The sequence below is a fragment of the Taurulus bubalis genome (assembly GCF_910589615.1).
Source record: "Taurulus bubalis genome assembly, chromosome: 15".
In the NCBI taxonomy this organism is placed as follows: domain Eukaryota; kingdom Metazoa; phylum Chordata; class Actinopteri; order Perciformes; family Cottidae; genus Taurulus; species Taurulus bubalis.
In genome coordinates, this window is record NC_136603.1 from 25474722 (window position 1) to 25491509 (window position 16788).

Below are 16788 nucleotides of genomic sequence, written 5' to 3' on the forward strand. Positions count from 1 at the left end.
CCGGGACCTCACATCGGATCAGGAACAACTCCCCAAAAAATAGGAAAACCCTTTCACTGGGAAAACAGGAAGAAACCTTCAGGAGAGCAACAGAGGAGGATCCCTCTCAGGATGGACAGAAGCAATACATGTCATGTGACCAGAATGAACAACGTAACAGAGTTAAAGCACATTACATAAATATGACAGAAATGAATCATATAATGAGTAGTAGGCACAGCCACGATCCATCCAGTCCTCGTTAGTACACGAGCTGCAGCATTCTGGATCAACTGGAGAGACCCAAGGGATTTACCAGAACAGCCTGATAATAAGGAGTTACAGTAATCCAGTCTTGAAGTAACAAATGCATGAATCAGGCGTGTATTATTGAAGGTAGGCGTGTTATAGAAGGTGGACATGTCTTATTGGAGGTAGGCGTGTTATAGAAGGTGGACGTGTCTCATTGAAGGTAGGCGTGTTATAGAAGGTGGACGTGTCTTATTGGAGGTAGGCGTGTTATAGAAGGTGGACGTGTCTCATTGAAGGTAGGCGTGTTATAGAAGGTGGACGTGTCTTATTGGAGGTAGGCGTGGCTTATTGAAGGTAGGCGTGTTATAGAAGGTGGACGTGTCTTATTGAAGGTAGGCGTGTTATAGAAGGTGGACGTGTCTTATTGAAGGTAGGCGTGTTATAGAAGGTGGACGTGTCTTATTGGAGGTAGGCGTGTTATAGAAGGTGGACGTGTCTTATTGAAGGTAGGCGTGTTATAGAAGGTGGACGTGTCTTATTGAAGGTAGGCGTGTTATAGAAGGTGGACGTGTCTTATTGGAGGTAGGCGTGTTATAGAAGGTGGACGTGTCTTATTGAAGGTAGGCGTGTTATAGAAGGTGGACGTGTCTTATTGAAGGTAGGCGTGTTATAGAAGGTGGACGTGTCTTATTGAAGGTAGGCGTGTTATAGAAGGTGGACGTGTCTTATTGAAGGTAGGCGTGTTATAGAAGGTGGACGTGTCTTATTGAAGGTAGGCGTGTTATAGAAGGTGGACGTGTCTTATTGGAGGTAGGCGTGTTATAGAAGGTGGACGTGTCTTATTGAAGGTAGGCGTGTTATAGAAGGTGGACGTGTCTTATTGGAGGTAGGCGTGTTATAGAAGGTGGACGTGTCTTATTGAAGGTAGGCGTGTTATAGAAGGTGGACGTGTCTTATTGAAGGTAGGCGTGTTATAGAAGGTGGACGTGTCTTATTGAAGGTAGGCGTGTTATAGAAGGTGGACGTGTCTTATTGGAGGTAGGCGTGTTATAGAAGGTGGACGTGTCTTATTGAAGGTAGGCGTGGCTTATTGAAGGTAGGCGTGTTATAGAAGGTGGATGTGTCTTATTGAAGGTAGGCGTGTTATAGAAGGTGGACGTGTCTTATTGAAGGTAGGCGTGTTATAGAAGGTGGACGTGTCTTATTGAAGGTAGGCGTGTTATAGAAGGTGGACGTGTCTTATTGAAGGTAGGCGTGTTATAGAAGGTGGACGTGTCTTATTGGAGGTAGGCGTGTTATAGAAGGTGGACGTGTCTTATTGAAGGTAGGCGTGTTATAGAAGGTGGACGTGTCTTATTGGAGGTAGGCGTGTTATAGAAGGTGGACGTGTCTTATTGAAGGTAGGCGTGTTATAGAAGGTGGACGTGTCTTATTGAAGGTAGGCGTGTTATAGAAGGTGGACGTGTCTTATTGGAGGTAGGCGTGGCTTATTGAAGGTAGGCGTGTTATAGAAGGTGGACGTGTCTTATTGGAGGTAGGCGTGTTATAGAAGGTGGACGTGTCTTATTGAAGGTAGGCGTGTTATAGAAGGTGGACGTGTCTTATTGGAGGTAGGCGTGTTATAGAAGGTGGACGTGTCTTATTGGAGGTAGGCGTGTTATAGAATGTGGACGTGTCTTATTGGAGGTAGGCGTGTTATAGAAGGTGGACGTGTCTTATTGAAGGTAGGCGTGTTATAGAAGGTGGACGTGTCTTATTGGAGGTAGGCGTGTTATAGAAGGTGGACGTGTCTTATTGGAGGTAGGCGTGTTATAGAAGGTGGACGTGTCTTATTGGAGGTAGGCGTGGCTTATTGAAGGTAGGCGTGTTATAGAAGGTGGACGTGTCTTATTGGAGGTAGGCGTGTTATAGAAGGTGGACGTGTCTTATTGAAGGTAGGCGTGTTATAGAAGGTGGACGTGTCTTATTGAAGGTAGGCGTGTTATAGAAGGTGGACGTGTCTTATTGAAGGTAGGCGTGTTATAGAAGGTGGACGTGTCTTATTGAAGGTAGGCGTGTTATAGAAGGTGGACGTGTCTTATTGGAGGTAGGCGTGTTATAGAAGGTGGACGTGTCTTATTGAAGGTAGGCGTGTTATAGAAGGTGGACGTGTCTTATTGGAGGTAGGCGTGTTATAGAAGGTGGACGTGTCTTATTGAAGGTAGGCGTGTTATAGAAGGTGGACGTGTCTTATTGAAGGTAGGCGTGTTATAGAAGGTGGACGTGTCTTATTGGAGGTAGGCGTGGCTTATTGAAGGTAGGCGTGTTATAGAAGGTGGACGTGTCTTATTGGAGGTAGGCGTGTTATAGAAGGTGGACGTGTCTTATTGAAGGTAGGCGTGTTATAGAAGGTGGACGTGTCTTATTGGAGGTAGGCGTGTTATAGAAGGTGGACGTGTCTTATTGGAGGTAGGCGTGTTATAGAATGTGGACGTGTCTTATTGGAGGTAGGCGTGTTATAGAAGGTGGACGTGTCTTATTGAAGGTAGGCGTGTTATAGAAGGTGGACGTGTCTTATTGGAGGTAGGCGTGTTATAGAAGGTGGACGTGTCTTATTGGAGGTAGGCGTGTTATAGAAGGTGGACATGTCTTATTGAAGGTAGGCGTGTTATAGAAGGTGGACGTGTCTTATTGGAGGTAGGCGTGTTATAGAAGGTGGACGTGTCTTATTGGAGGTAGGCGTGTTATAGAAGGTGGACGTGTCTTATTGAAGGTAGGCGTGTTATAGAAGGTGGACGTGTCTTATTGGAGGTAGGCGTGTTATAGAAGGTGGACGTGTCTTATTGGAGGTAGGCGTGTTATAGAATGTGGACGTGTCTTATTGGAGGTAGGCGTGTTATAGAAGGTGGACGTGTCTTATTGAAGGTAGGCGTGTTATAGAAGGTGGACGTGTCTTATTGGAGGTAGGCGTGTTATAGAAGGTGGACGTGTCTTATTGGAGGTAGGCGTGTTATAGAAGGTGGACGTGTCTTATTGGAGGTAGGCGTGTTATAGAAGGTGGACATGTCTTATTGAAGGTAGGCGTGTTATAGAAGGTGGACGTGTCTTATTGGAGGTAGGCGTGTTATAGAAGGTGGACGTGTCTTATTGGAGGTAGGCGTGGCTTATTGAAGGTAGGCGTGTTATAGAAGGTGGACGTGTCTTATTGGAGGTAGGCGTGTTATAGAAGGTGGACGTGTCTTATTGAAGGTAGGCGTGTTATAGAAGGTGGACGTGTCTTATTGGAGGTAGGCGTGTTATAGAAGGTGGACGTGTCTTATTGGAGGTAGGCGTGTTATAGAATGTGGACGTGTCTTATTGGAGGTAGGCGTGTTATAGAAGGTGGACGTGTCTTATTGAAGGTAGGCGTGTTATAGAAGGTGGACGTGTCTTATTGGAGGTAGGCGTGTTATAGAAGGTGGACGTGTCTTATTGGAGGTAGGCGTGTTATAGCAGGCGGGCGTGTCTTATTGGAGGTAGGCGTGTTATAGAAGGTGGACGTGTCTTATTGGAGGTAGGCGTGGCTTATTGAAGGCGGGCGTGTCTTATTGGAGGTAGGCGTGTTATAGAAGGTGGACGTGTCTTATTGGAGGTAGGTGTGGCTTATTGAAGGCGGGCGTGTTATAGAAGGTGGACGTGTCTTATTGGAGGTAGGCGTGGCTTATTGAAGGCGGGCGTGTTATAGAAGGTGGACGTGTCTTATTGGAGGTAGGCGTGGCTTATTGAAGGCGGGCGTGTCTCTTAGTGATAGAGGGTGAAAACATTCCGGATGGGTTTCAACATTGAAGGAGACTTTTCCTTCACAGAACAAGACTCACATGTCCCAGGATCGACCTGACCAAAGAACAAGTTCATAGCTCCATTATTTATATTTTTATCATGTTTTATTGACGATTCCAATTTTTCACCCGATTGAGTCTTTTTTCAGGGTCCCCCCATGATACCTGTTTTTGGTTTTATGAGCAGGTATATAGGGTAAAATAAAGGAACTTGCCTTGTATTTTAATATATTTTTGTTATAAGTATTTTCATCAGGTACATTATATTGGGTGAAATATACCTGACGTTAGTGATGGTGTTACTATTTTTAAAGTTAGTGTTCTAGGGTTAAGTATCAAAGTCCTGGTTTTACAGTTACATATTTTAGACTGGTCTGTAGTGTTATGCCTGATTTTATTTAGATTTTTGAATTACATTAAATTCAGTTTTTCCCAAAATCACAAATTTGCCTTTAAGGGCTTTACAATCTGTACACGACATACTTGTCCCAGGAGGATCTCAGGTTTTATTTTCATCGGCTTTGACTCACGTTAGACTTATGATTTTGTTAAGTTCGATAAAAATGAGTGGAATCAGCGCCTCCAGGGTTATTATTTGGCCCGTTTAACGTGCGAGTCAAGAAACGGAGTCCCGTAACGTGGCACAGAATAGGACAAGAACAAGGAACAGGCCACCATAGGTGGTTTGTTAAGTGTTGTGGATTATCAACTGTCCAAGGCCGCTATCCTGAGTTAGCATTAGCATTGAATCCATCAGCATCCACATGTCACTCTCTCCTCTCAGTAAACCCTTTTGCTGAAGTGAACAGCGCTCAATAGTGCTGACGTGATTACGCCGTCAGCCAGTAAGCATTAGACTGCTTTGAGCAATGGATGATTTAACATCTATCTGAAGTCTGACTACTCGGGTCTACTTCATCCAAGTGTAGGTTTGTGAAACCTGTGCATGGCAGTGGGCATACTGAATACAACCCTCCACGTCTATGTAACGGTCCATTTCTGCATTGTCTTTCAGAGAGAAGAGGCTCACAATTCTCCGACGCTGAGCACAGATAACAGAAGCATCTAGTTACTGCTTAGGCTTTGGCTGGGATGTTTCCACATTTGACAAAAAAAAAAAAAAGCGACAAAACTGTAGAGAAACTATCACACTAGTGTTAGATCCTCACAAATCCTGTGAGGGGCAATTCTGTCAGAGCAAAGAGACGGTGCACAGCAGAGAGTTAGGCATCATTTATTCCAAAATAGAAAGCTCTAAGGCAAAACAGACAAGAGAAAAGTGAACAGCGCTTCATAAAAAGCCAGACAGACGTGTGTGGAGCTCAGCGAGGGCCTCAGAGCCACTGCATGAAATTAACCATTTCAACTCAACAAGAGGGATATGAACCAGATTTCTGCACCTATTGACAGACAATTGTTGTAAAGTACGATATTACAGATATTCAAACAAGAGGCACCCCAATTTGCGAAGTAATAACATATTGATGAGATTTGAATCTTTCACAACGTGTATGTAGGCTGCAGTCCTTCAGGCAGGCAATGAACAAGGAACTGTCCAACTGCTCTTTGTTTGAACGTTTGTGTACATAAATAAAAGTTTGACACGTGCAAAAAGTCCACTGCTTCTTGTTGATGGATCTCATAATGTCACTGGTTACTCAGACCCTTGTGATTGTGTGATTAGCATAGTGTTCTGGATTGTGCATTTGAGAAGTACGCCATTACTGTAAAATGATTAAAAGAGCTGCATGGTATACACAATGAGGGTCAAACTGGAGCTCTATAAGGAAATAAGAACTGCAATGTTTCAGTTCACAAAGTAAAATGATTAACGATGCTTTACAGAAGTGTTCTGTAGTTTAGTGTCCTTTTGACCAATTTCAAAAAGTGTCAGACTTTCTTTTTGTGCTTCTTGGAAATAATTCTTTAAAAAAAGAACACAGGTAAGGCCTTGATGTTATTGTGTTTAAAACCAATTGAAATAGCAATTTATCAGCATTCAATTAATTTTTCTGTTTTTTAGAAAACTTCAAAGAACCCTGGAAAACAGGGTCGATAGCTTTAATTATGAATCTGTACATAAATATTCCTTACAAAACAGGAGAACACAAAAATGAAACAAAAAAACACTAATTTCATACATTTGTATATAAAAATAAGCATCTCCTTTTTTTTCCCCTCTCTCTCACCTGGGCTCCGCCTGGCTGCAGCCTGTGAGAGCCGTGGAGTCAGTCAGTCACAAGAGTGTCACATCTACTCAAAACAAGCATGCAAAAAGACAAACCTTACAGATACAACTTGAAACTGTTGGCATCCAAAACAAGAATTCAACGGGGAGGGGAAAATAAATCAGAAATCAGTCATTTAACGGAGCATACAAACTTGCTTCGAGTGTTTTTAACACTTCTTTTTTCTTCCGTTTGTTTGATTTAATCTGGTTGAGTTTAAATATACAAAAAAAGTGCACTCGCATACATCAACTAAATAATTAAAAAACTGTTTCTGAAATGAAACTCCTGATGTTCACAGGTTCAGCAGGTGGAGGGTTGGAAGAGTGCAGGAGCGTTCCGTCCTGTAGTTTGTGCTCTATGTAAACCTAATGTGTGTTTGTACTATGATCCAGCGTGTGCTTGAGAACACACGGAACCCGTCGACCTGTTTACGCTCGTCTCGTCCTCTACTGCAATGAGTCGCTGTTGTCCAGGCCCAGCCCGGCCATGTCGTCGTCCTCGTCCCCGCTGTCCCCCGACTCGTCTTCGCTGTGGCCTCCCAGCATCACCTGCTGTATCGCCAAGGTGGCGCCGTCTGACGTCAGGCTCTGCAGACCCTCCATGTTCATCGTCACCATTGTGCCTGAGAACAACAGGAAATAATTACTGAGTAATTACTATGCATGGGAAGTAAAGAAACACTCAAATCTAGAATTACCACCTGGCCTCCGCCCACCCACCCGGTTACAGTTTATATCTATGATCCAGACAGTATTCTCCTCCTGGGTTTATCAATAACTAGCTAGTTAGACCTGCGTGGACAGAGGAGGTCTTGATCAACAACTCATTAAACTGACAAAGAAGAAGTTGTGTTACACACCAGGAGCTGCATGGTATACATAGTCACACAACCATCAAGCAAATATAGATCAGACGGACCTCAAAATGGCGAGCCGGCCGGCAAACTGTTTAGAGCGAGTGTGGTGGTGGATCAGTCCGAGCAGCAGGGCTGATAACACATTGAGTTTCTCTTTAACTTAACACTCATAATGCTGCGTACCGTCGGGCATGGTCACTTGCTGCTGGGTGCCTCCCCCAGTGGCGATGGAGTCGGGCCAGAAGCGCTGCAGGGGCCGGTTCTGAGGAGTCTTCTTCTTGGCTTTTGGCGTCTCAGAGGAGCTGGCGTCCAACATGGGCTGCAGGATCCGCCTCCGTGCATTTATGAACCTGTAGACCAAGACAACGGGAATGTGACGGTGCGGACTGGAATGTGTGCTTTTGTACTTTCTGGCAGATGTCCGGTCCTGGAACGCTGTGATGAAATCATCTCCCACTAAAATTCAACAGTTCAATCTGGGGAAGAAGAAACTGTTAATCCTAGACTTTAACAGCCAGCTGGTTACGCGTCTCTTCAGCCAACTGACCAATTAGTTTCCCACAGTGGGTAGAAAAGAGGTATGAACTTGGGAGGGTCATATCAACGGCACTGACTTGTCCTAGTGGGCCAAACTCACCAGTTGTTGACCTGCAGCAGCGTCAGGTTTGTCTGAGTGGCAATCTGTTTCTTTTCATCTTCCGTTGGATACGGGTGCTACAGGAGAGGACATGCGTTATGGTTCTGTTCATGAGGAGTTGCATAGTAGCTTTGATGCACACGGACTCACCCCGATGTGCTGGAAGAGCCACGAGCGCATGACGTTAGTAGCGAGTTTGGGCAGAACGCCGCGTTTGTTCTTGGTGGAGTTGTCGTCGTGATTGAAGAGGTTCAGGTCCTGGTGGAACTGCAGCTGGAGCTGAGCAGACAGACATTCGTTCAGACACCTTTCTGGTTCTCCAGGTCACCAACAACACCTGCTTCTGCTCAAATTACACACAATGTCACTTTTAAACTAATTGCAAAACAATTGCCATTTTAGGATATAGAACATAAGCAGCATCACAGTCACAAAGACAGACGAACAACCTGATTGTTTTGGACGCGTATCGTCCCGGGAGATAGAGCCTGCGTTACCACCTGGCCCTGTGGAGTGACGACTGTAACCGGCTGGTACACCGTGCCACCTACAAACACACACACACAGTATTGCATGTTCCACTGCCGGTCTCAGTCGAATCCTCACAGTTGGGGAAACTAGTTATGAGACACAGGATCATTCCAGTTGGGCGATACGGGGGTGCTGAATGTCTGCACAAATAAAGCGTCATCCATAGCCTATGTTGGTCTAAATCACTTAACAGTTTCAAAATGAAGGAATACATAATTTACCCACAAGATATAGTGTTGAATAACTGTATTTTGTATGCATTTATAAATGTTCAATCGACGCCACAGACTGCATATAAGAAGTCGGCGACGTCACCCTGAAGTCACCCAGCCTCGAGTTCAGCATTTCCTTTTGCAAGAGGGTTAAATATAACTCAATGCTGAAGGAGACATTAAGCGACCGAAATAACCAAAATAACTTTCCTGAAGTGAAAGCACACTGTGAAAGGGTTAAAGTAGGAAGGGAATAAACCAAGAGAGAAGTAGAGTTATTTATATAGACTTCTATACAACCAGAGGAGTCGCCCCCTGGTGGTCAGGAGAGAAAATGCAGCTTTAACACATGAAGCATAGACTTCTATACAACCAGAGGAGATGTAAGAGAGAAGTTTAAGGCACTTCCTCGGTGGCTTCACTTTTCAAATGGGAGCTTGACGCCTGATAGAGACACGGAGCTTTAACAGATGAATGAACATAAAATAAAGGAGATGTAATGATAGGCAGGACTTTTGACTATGGAATGTCTTAGTCGGGGCCACCCCTAGATCAAACTGTCCCCCTGGTACATGACAATATCTGAGCTGCAATGAGAACAGTACAGTACCTGAGGGAGGGGTTGTATGCCATGGTGACATACCTGCAACCACCTGGGTGGGGTTGACTGCTGTCACGGTAACGTTCCCTTGCTGCAGAGCTGATGCTGGCACCACAATCTGACCCTGGGGACTGATGGTCCCCGAGATGGAGCTGGGGGTCTGCATAACAAAGAGCAGAAATACAGAATGGGCCAAAGTCAAGTGTGTGTTCATGGCTCATTATTTAAAGCACATTGATATTGAACAAATACTGAGTAGCAGGTTAGAGGAATGAAATAGGTTGAACCGCAAAACAACATAGTCAGTGGCAAGTATGACAATTTCACCGCAAAGACACCAACAGAGCCAAGTATGTGTGTGTTTAGTGCCGATAAGTACAGTCCACCTACAGTCCATACCGGAGTCTTGGTGGGGGAAAAGCCCTGAACCGGGCCTTGAATGGGGGAGTACGGGCTCCCTGGGTCTCCACTCAGCAGGGTCTCGCTGTTCATCTTGGTCTTGAGACAGGCGATGTAGCGGCTGCAGAAGTCCTTACACAGGTCACTCACCTTCTCCAGCTCCAGCAGGTGGATTCGCAGCACCTGGATGGCTTTCACCATCTAAAGGTCAGAAGATTTTAAAAAATAAAAAGGTTTGCCCAAGGACACGTCAACATTACCTAGTGGAGCCGGAGATCGAACCACCGATCCTCTGATTGAAGGACGACCCTGCACTACCACGCTGATAAAAATAATTTCAACTCTAAATGTTGACTTTTTAATATTTGAAATGATTAAATAAATCTTGTCGTTAGTAGTTTTAATGATTTATTAGAAGCTGCTTAGAGCTAGGGTTAGGAAGTGAACAGCTCATAATTACCTATCCAATATCTATTTTGGTTCAAACAACTGGATACTAATTTTTACCAAACAAAGCATCATACTGCAACTAAATCTAACCTCTGAACATTAGCCGTTAGCTTGGTGCTGCTAACATTACTAGCTGCACTCCTGCCCATTTCAAAGATTTGTTCTTCACAAGGAAACGTATTAGAGATCGGCGACTAGAAAGCATTAATGCTGATCTCCAGATTGCATATTTTTTACTGAATATCGGTCGCTAGCGATCGTAGTAAAACTTTATTTCACACTATGATGCTAAACTGGAATTAACCCGCTGTTCACATGTGTGCTTAATGGAGAAGAGGAACGTACAGATCACAAATCAACTACGGTCAGTAACACTAAGTGTTCATTTTCCTGATGACTTTGGTCTTACTTAGCTATACAACACTGTAAAAAAGGATGGGTATGAGGATGGAGTGAGCTGAATAAAGTGGTGGAGACTATACCCGAGGAGGAAAGAGTGGTGATGGGAAGGTATGGTGTCAAGGACAGGACGTGGACAGATGGTGGGGGACTTTGTGAAAAGGATGGAACGTATTTCAAGAAAGGGGTTAAGACTAAAGGAAGGTGCACACAGACCAGACTGATGCCGGAGGTGCAACCTGAAAGAGGTTGAAGACTAGAAGGCGGTGGCAGGAGAGTACGTAGCCAGACATCAGATGGTGAGCAGCAGGAGGACAGGAGGAAGAAATGAGGGAAAAGGTTGGACAAAGTGGGGACGTGAATAAGGAAGTGCTGCAAGGTGAAGTGAGTACAGCTATGAAGAAGATGAAGAGCATGGAGATGTTTAGGTGCGATGGCATGAGTGAGAGGGAGGAATGGAGATTCATTTCAGCTCAGACCGTGTTTTGCTGACATTCACTCTCACGCTTGCTCCTCTCCCCGATCTCCAGGTTTCACAGAGCGGCGGAGCCGCAACAGGACTCGGCAGTCCACTAGCTTGTTGCACTCGCACACTCGAAGGACAGGGATTTGACGCAAAACACACAAGTGTGAATACTTAGTTGATCTAGGCGAGGTCTTGGTCAGCTACAGCACAGTGCCCCATGTGTAATTTCAAACAGCTCGACTAACCGAGGTAAAACATAAAGTCAGATTGACCAGCTAAAAGACACCGATTGTGGCATCTGACCGGGTCTAAGGAACAGGAAGACAGCCACAGCAGTGGAGAGGACTGCATCTCACTGTGCTGTTGAGGTTAAAGGTCATTAACTAGCGAGTATGTCAGTGAGTTGGGGTTCATCCATTTTGTTTCCTTGTGAAATACCTCACATCCCTGATTTGTTCTCGTCAAATACCTCAGAACTTAACCGTTTTCCAGTCATAAAGGTTGCATTAGCCAGTGATTTGACCCAGCCAGTCAACACCCCTTTCTTTTTTTTCAGCAGCTTGTGCTACAACTACTAAAAAACTACTGAAATAGTACAGTGTGTAACAGTGCAAATAAATAAACAGGAAACTAAACAGACAAACAACAACATCAGAATTTCCACCCCTGACAAGCAGAGGGATCTCACCAAGTTGTCAAGTTCAGGGTCCTCGCTGAAGAAGGGTTTGCCTTCCTTCTCCTGACTGCGGACAAAGTTCTCAATGTCCACGTCAAAGCTCGCCGAGGTGATGCAATCAGAGCTCAGCGTGGACTGTTCACACTTCTCAAACAGCAGGGCCAAGAGAGGGAACAGGGGATGCCTGAGAACACAAAGAATAGAGTTCATCATGTCAGTAAACACATCATACTTTCTCCCCAGTGTTAGTGCATGGCTTCCAAAAAGAAAAGAAAAACACATGAGGTGTATTTGAAAACAAATGCTGACAGAAACCCTGAATATCACAACTAAATTAAGACAAACGGCTTCATTCATGGACACGGACACACACACTATAAGCACATGCTAAGGCTGCTCACTATAAACACATGTACATGCTAAGGCTGCTCACTATAAACATGTGTACATGCTAAGGCTGCTCACTATAAACATGTGTACATGCTATGGCTGCTCACTATAAACACGTGTACATGCTATGGCTGCTCACTATAAACATGTGTACATGCTATGGCTGCTCACTATAAACATGTGTACATGCTAAGGCTGCTCACTATAAACATGTGTACATGCTATGGCTGCTCACTATAAACATGTGTACATGCTAAGGCTGCTCACTATAAACATGTGTACATGCTAAGGCTGTTCACTATAAACATGTGTACATGCTAAGGCTGTTCACTATAAACATGTGTACATGCTAAGGCTGTTCACTATAAACATGTGTACATGCTAAGGCTGTTCACTATAAACATGTGTACATGCTAAGGCTGTTCACTATAAACATGTGTACATGCTAAGGCTGTTCACTATAAACATGTGTACATGCTATGGCTGCTCACTATAAACATGTGTACATGCTAAGGCTGCTCACTATAAACATGTGTACATGCTAAGGCTGTTCACTATAAACATGTGTACATGCTAAGGCTGCTCACTATAAACATGTGTACATGCTAAGGCTGCTCACTATAAACACATGTACATGCTAAGGCTGCTCACTATAAACATGTGTACATGCTAAGGCTGCTCACTATAAACACGTGTACATGCTATGGCTGCTCACTATAAACACGTGTACATGCTATGGCTGCTCACTATAAACACGTGTACATGCTAAGGCTGCTCACTATAAACGTGTGTACATGCTAAGGCTGCTCACTATAAACATGTGTACATGCTAAGGCTGCTCACTATAAACACGTGTACATGCTAAGGCTGCTCACTATAAACACGTGTACATGCTATGGCTGCTCACTATAAACACGTGTACATGCTATGGCTGCTCACTATAAACGTGTGTACATGCTAAGGCTGCTCACTATAAACATGTGTACATGCTAAGGCTGCTCACTATAAACACGTGTACATGCTATGGCTGCTCACTATAAACGTGTGTACATGCTAAGGCTGCTCACTATAAACATGTGTACATGCTAAGGCTGCTCACTATAAACATGTGTACATGCTATGGCTGCTCACTATAAACACGTGTACATGCTATGGCTGCTCACTATAAACGTGTGTACATGCTAAGGCTGCTCACTATAAACATGTGTACATGCTAAGGCTGCTCACTATAAACATGTGTACATGCTAAGGCTGCTCACTATAAACACGTGTACATGCTATGGCTGCTCACTATAAACACGTGTACATGCTATGGCTGCTCACTATAAACACGTGTACATGCTAAGGCTGCTCACTATAAACACATGTACATGCTATGACTGCTCACTATAAACACGTGTACATGCTATGGCTGCTCACTATAAACATGTGTACATGCTATGGCTGCTCACTATAAACATGTGTACATGCTAAGGCTGCTCACTATAAACACGTGTACATGCTATGGCTGCTCACTATAAACACGTGTACATGCTATGACTGCTCACTATAAACACGTGTACATGCTATGACTGCTCACTATAAACACGTGTACATGCTATGGCTGCTCACTATAAACATGTGTACATGCTATGGCTGCTCACTATAAACACGTGTACATGCTATGGCTGCTATCTTGCAATTACGAGCAGGTAGCTCAAAAGGACGAGATACGGTGTATAGACTGTAAGCAGGCGGTGTGAACATTCACAAACATTTAAAAGACATCATTATTAAACAAGAGAAATAATCGGCAGAATTGTAATTCCTGTTAATTTGGGTGAATTTCTACCAAGCTGCTGGTGAATGATTTATTATTTCAATAATAATAAATAACAATTCAGATTATAGATGCATTTATTTTTAAGTAATGTTAAAGTCAAGCCTGATGTTGCCGTCACAAAAAGGACTGATCCCAGTCTCTTCCACTCAGTAAGGCATTCTTGCATACGGCTTTTTATTTTAACAACTATCCGATCAGTTCTAGGTGTCAGCCGAGACCCAAAGCCCAGGTATGGCTATCGGAACAAGTCGGATCGGTGTCACAAGAACGAAGGGGAGGAGTTCTCATAGATGCCATGTGAGGTTTCCTAGTGATCGTTTAGTTTCTGGCCAAGCAGGAAGTAATCAAGTCAAGAATGGGAAAGAGAAGAACACAGATGTGTTGTTCTGGTTCCCTCTCCTTAGCGAACACACACGCAGCATTAGCTCTACCGATATATGGAGGCTTTGTCTGCGTCCATGGGTGTCTGTGGCTCCGTTGGTATCGGACTGGGCGTCTCTGCCAGCGTCCCCTCAATAAACTTCTGCTCGGCCTCGCCGTCTACCTTTACCACACCTTGCATCTGCAGAAAAGGAGAACACAAAGGAGTGAGAGAAAGAAAGCAACAGTAACCGAAACAGAGACAGAAGAGGTGAAGAATGAGTCATTAAGACGTCATGTGAAGACCAGAGTAGCTGGAGGATAAGCTTAACACAGAGCCTTGCTTCCAATAGCAAGGTCTGAACATCACTTCTAAAAACTATGCATTTCTCACACGAGATCTAATTGTTTTTTTATGAAGAACAAAGACTTCTTCAGTGTGATCCACAACAATGAAGAGGTACTGAAGGTGTTGCTAGTCCTGGTCTCAGATACCTTTTGATTAGAGTTGCCCGATTGACAGTTTATTTTTGGGTCACTTAAATACTTTTGACTTGAAAATGACTGTCATGGACAGATGCATTACACGCACATCTGCCTTCTTTCACATTGCTACGAGCACACTGTAGGTAAACATGTTGTGTTCCGGTCACGATGCAGACACTACATATTCTGTGATGATTGCAAGTGAGAAGATCATCCAGAACCTGTGTGTACACACGTTACCTAATGGAAGTAAAACACATGAAAATGGGAGTGGAGCCTCGCCACATTCATTGATTAGGAGCCACGTTTCTCCTCCTTTACTTTCACACCGTGCCTGCCTGCCCAGGGGCATGAATCCCATCCCAACCATGTGACTGAGAACAACAATGAATGAGATTGAGCACAAAGTAGCTAAAAATAATCACTTGCTTGGGGTGGAAATTTCTCATTAGTCATAGATCCTTCTCAGCTCTAGACACCCCCAAATTTGGCACTTGAATAATGATGTTTTGTAAGCAATTTACATAAGCTCAGACACAGAAATGAGAGGCAGAAAAGGAGCTTTGGAAAGCATCAGTGTTTCCGCAAATAGTGATTTATTTATGGTGGCCTGTTACAGAGAGCCATGCACGTCTCCAACAAATTACTAAAACTGATGTAATAGCATTATTATTATCATCATCATTATAATAACATTATCATAGGCTGTGTTCTAGTGTTACATGCTGAATTATCCCCACTACACATACTGGAGGATCTGTGGGCAAGGAGTGTGCAGCATTTTGTTTTTGAAGCACTGTGGTAGTTGATTATCTTTGTAAACAAGCAAAAAAGTGCAGTTGAGCCAGTTGGAGCAGATTGTGGAGGCCTCGAGGTCCAAACCAAACGTCTCCCTCTCACCCACCTGCTGCTCTCCCTTTGGGTACTTGTCTATGGAAACCGACTGGGCTGCCATCACTGATGTTCACTGCAAACACTGGGGCATTCTAGAGAGCAGGGACAGGTGGCCCACCTGCAACACACTTCACATTAGACCACCTGAACAGACCGGAGAGGCTGTTAGGAACACAAACCTAATAATGCAACGGGCATGAAGTCACCGTGAGAGGAGCATTAGCTTTGGGAACTGGGTTAGTGCAATACAGAGAAAATAAACGAGCTTGTTTTCATAACATTGAATGAATTTAACGAGGCTAATGAGCACGTTTTCTCCAAAATATAACTAAAATGATAAGTGAATGATATATAGGTTGCAGAAATAACTAAAAAAGGAAAAATGTGTTTCATTCAAAATTGAAGTGTTCTGCGCGCACACACACACACACACACACACACACACACACTAAAGTAGTTCAAACATGTCAGTGGTAACGTGTTCACAGCTCTACAGAGGAGGAGGTCGGAATAGCGACCGTGTGACGCGCCGTTACCATAATAATAATAGTAATAATAATAATAATGATGGGAAGCTCACGGTAGCGTGCCACTGCTACCAACACACCCACCACGACGAGCCTAGCTTAGCCCCGTGCTAGCGGACACGGGTTGTGGCGGCAAGGGGAGAGAAAAGTTGAAGAAAGCCAACATGAGCCGGCTCACGCTGCGTCCTCCGCCACAGCAGCGGCACACAAAGTAGTTCTGAGGAGGGAGCCTTGCTGTGCCACAATATGTGACATTAGCTCGCTGGAAGGTTATCGCCACATTGGCGTTAGCTCGCGAACCTGATCTGTGGTTCGCTTAAAGAACAGCCGTGTGGCTGAGCTACAGCTAACGTTCGCCAACTGTTCACGTAAAAGTGCTTCTCGTGCTCGAACGGTGAGGCCAAAGGAGACGCGCCATATTTAGAAAGGGGACCACTGCCAAAAAACAAGCTAACCTAGCTAGCCAGGTACTAAAGAGGACCCCGCTGCGGATTGATACGAAGCGAGTCGTTTGCCCACATCACAAAAACAGCTTCAAGAGCTTCAGCATTTTTAATTAACATGTTCAATGAATATGCATTTCTTGTTCGCTATATACAATAATACAACTGCAGTGATATTAAGAAGCATTGGCTGCAGACCAGGCTAGCCCGGTTGGTCCTCAAATCCTTGCGACATCAGTCAATCAATCAAGCGGGACAGCTGTCCTCTCCCTCCGCGCAGACGTTACAACTGTCGGGCCTCGTTTCTAGCTCTCGCCCTTTGCTTTTCCACAATCCTCCTCTGCCCCCAAAACGCCGACATATTTTTTTTACCCCCCTCC

General features: G+C 44.3%; 2 protein-coding genes across 2 annotated transcripts in view; one reads left to right on the top strand and one right to left on the bottom strand.

The window, feature by feature from the left end:
* The window catches only part of tmprss3a (transmembrane serine protease 3a), a gene marked incomplete at both ends in the record, with an annotated part of 44563 nt that extends 39466 nt beyond the window's left edge, over positions 1-5097 (top strand). The window contains one exon of the mRNA XM_079230998.1: positions 5044-5097. Within this exon, the coding sequence (XP_079087124.1) occupies positions 5044-5097 (54 nt within the window). The remainder of the gene's footprint in view (positions 1-5043) is intronic.
* A 149-nt stretch (positions 5098-5246) lies between these two features.
* pknox1.1 (pbx/knotted 1 homeobox 1.1) lies at positions 5247-15777 on the bottom strand. The gene is made up of 10 exons (XM_079230403.1): positions 15449-15777; positions 14130-14260; positions 11499-11670; positions 9487-9696; positions 9106-9256; positions 8202-8299; positions 7903-8031; positions 7753-7829; positions 7299-7465; positions 5247-6881 (listed from the first exon to the last, which is right to left on the bottom strand). The coding sequence occupies exons 1-10, from the start codon at positions 15497-15499 to the stop codon at positions 6706-6708; spliced, it is 1362 nt and encodes a 453-aa protein (XP_079086529.1). The 5' UTR covers positions 15500-15777; the 3' UTR covers positions 5247-6705.
* Between the last annotated feature and the right edge of the window lie 1011 nt (positions 15778-16788).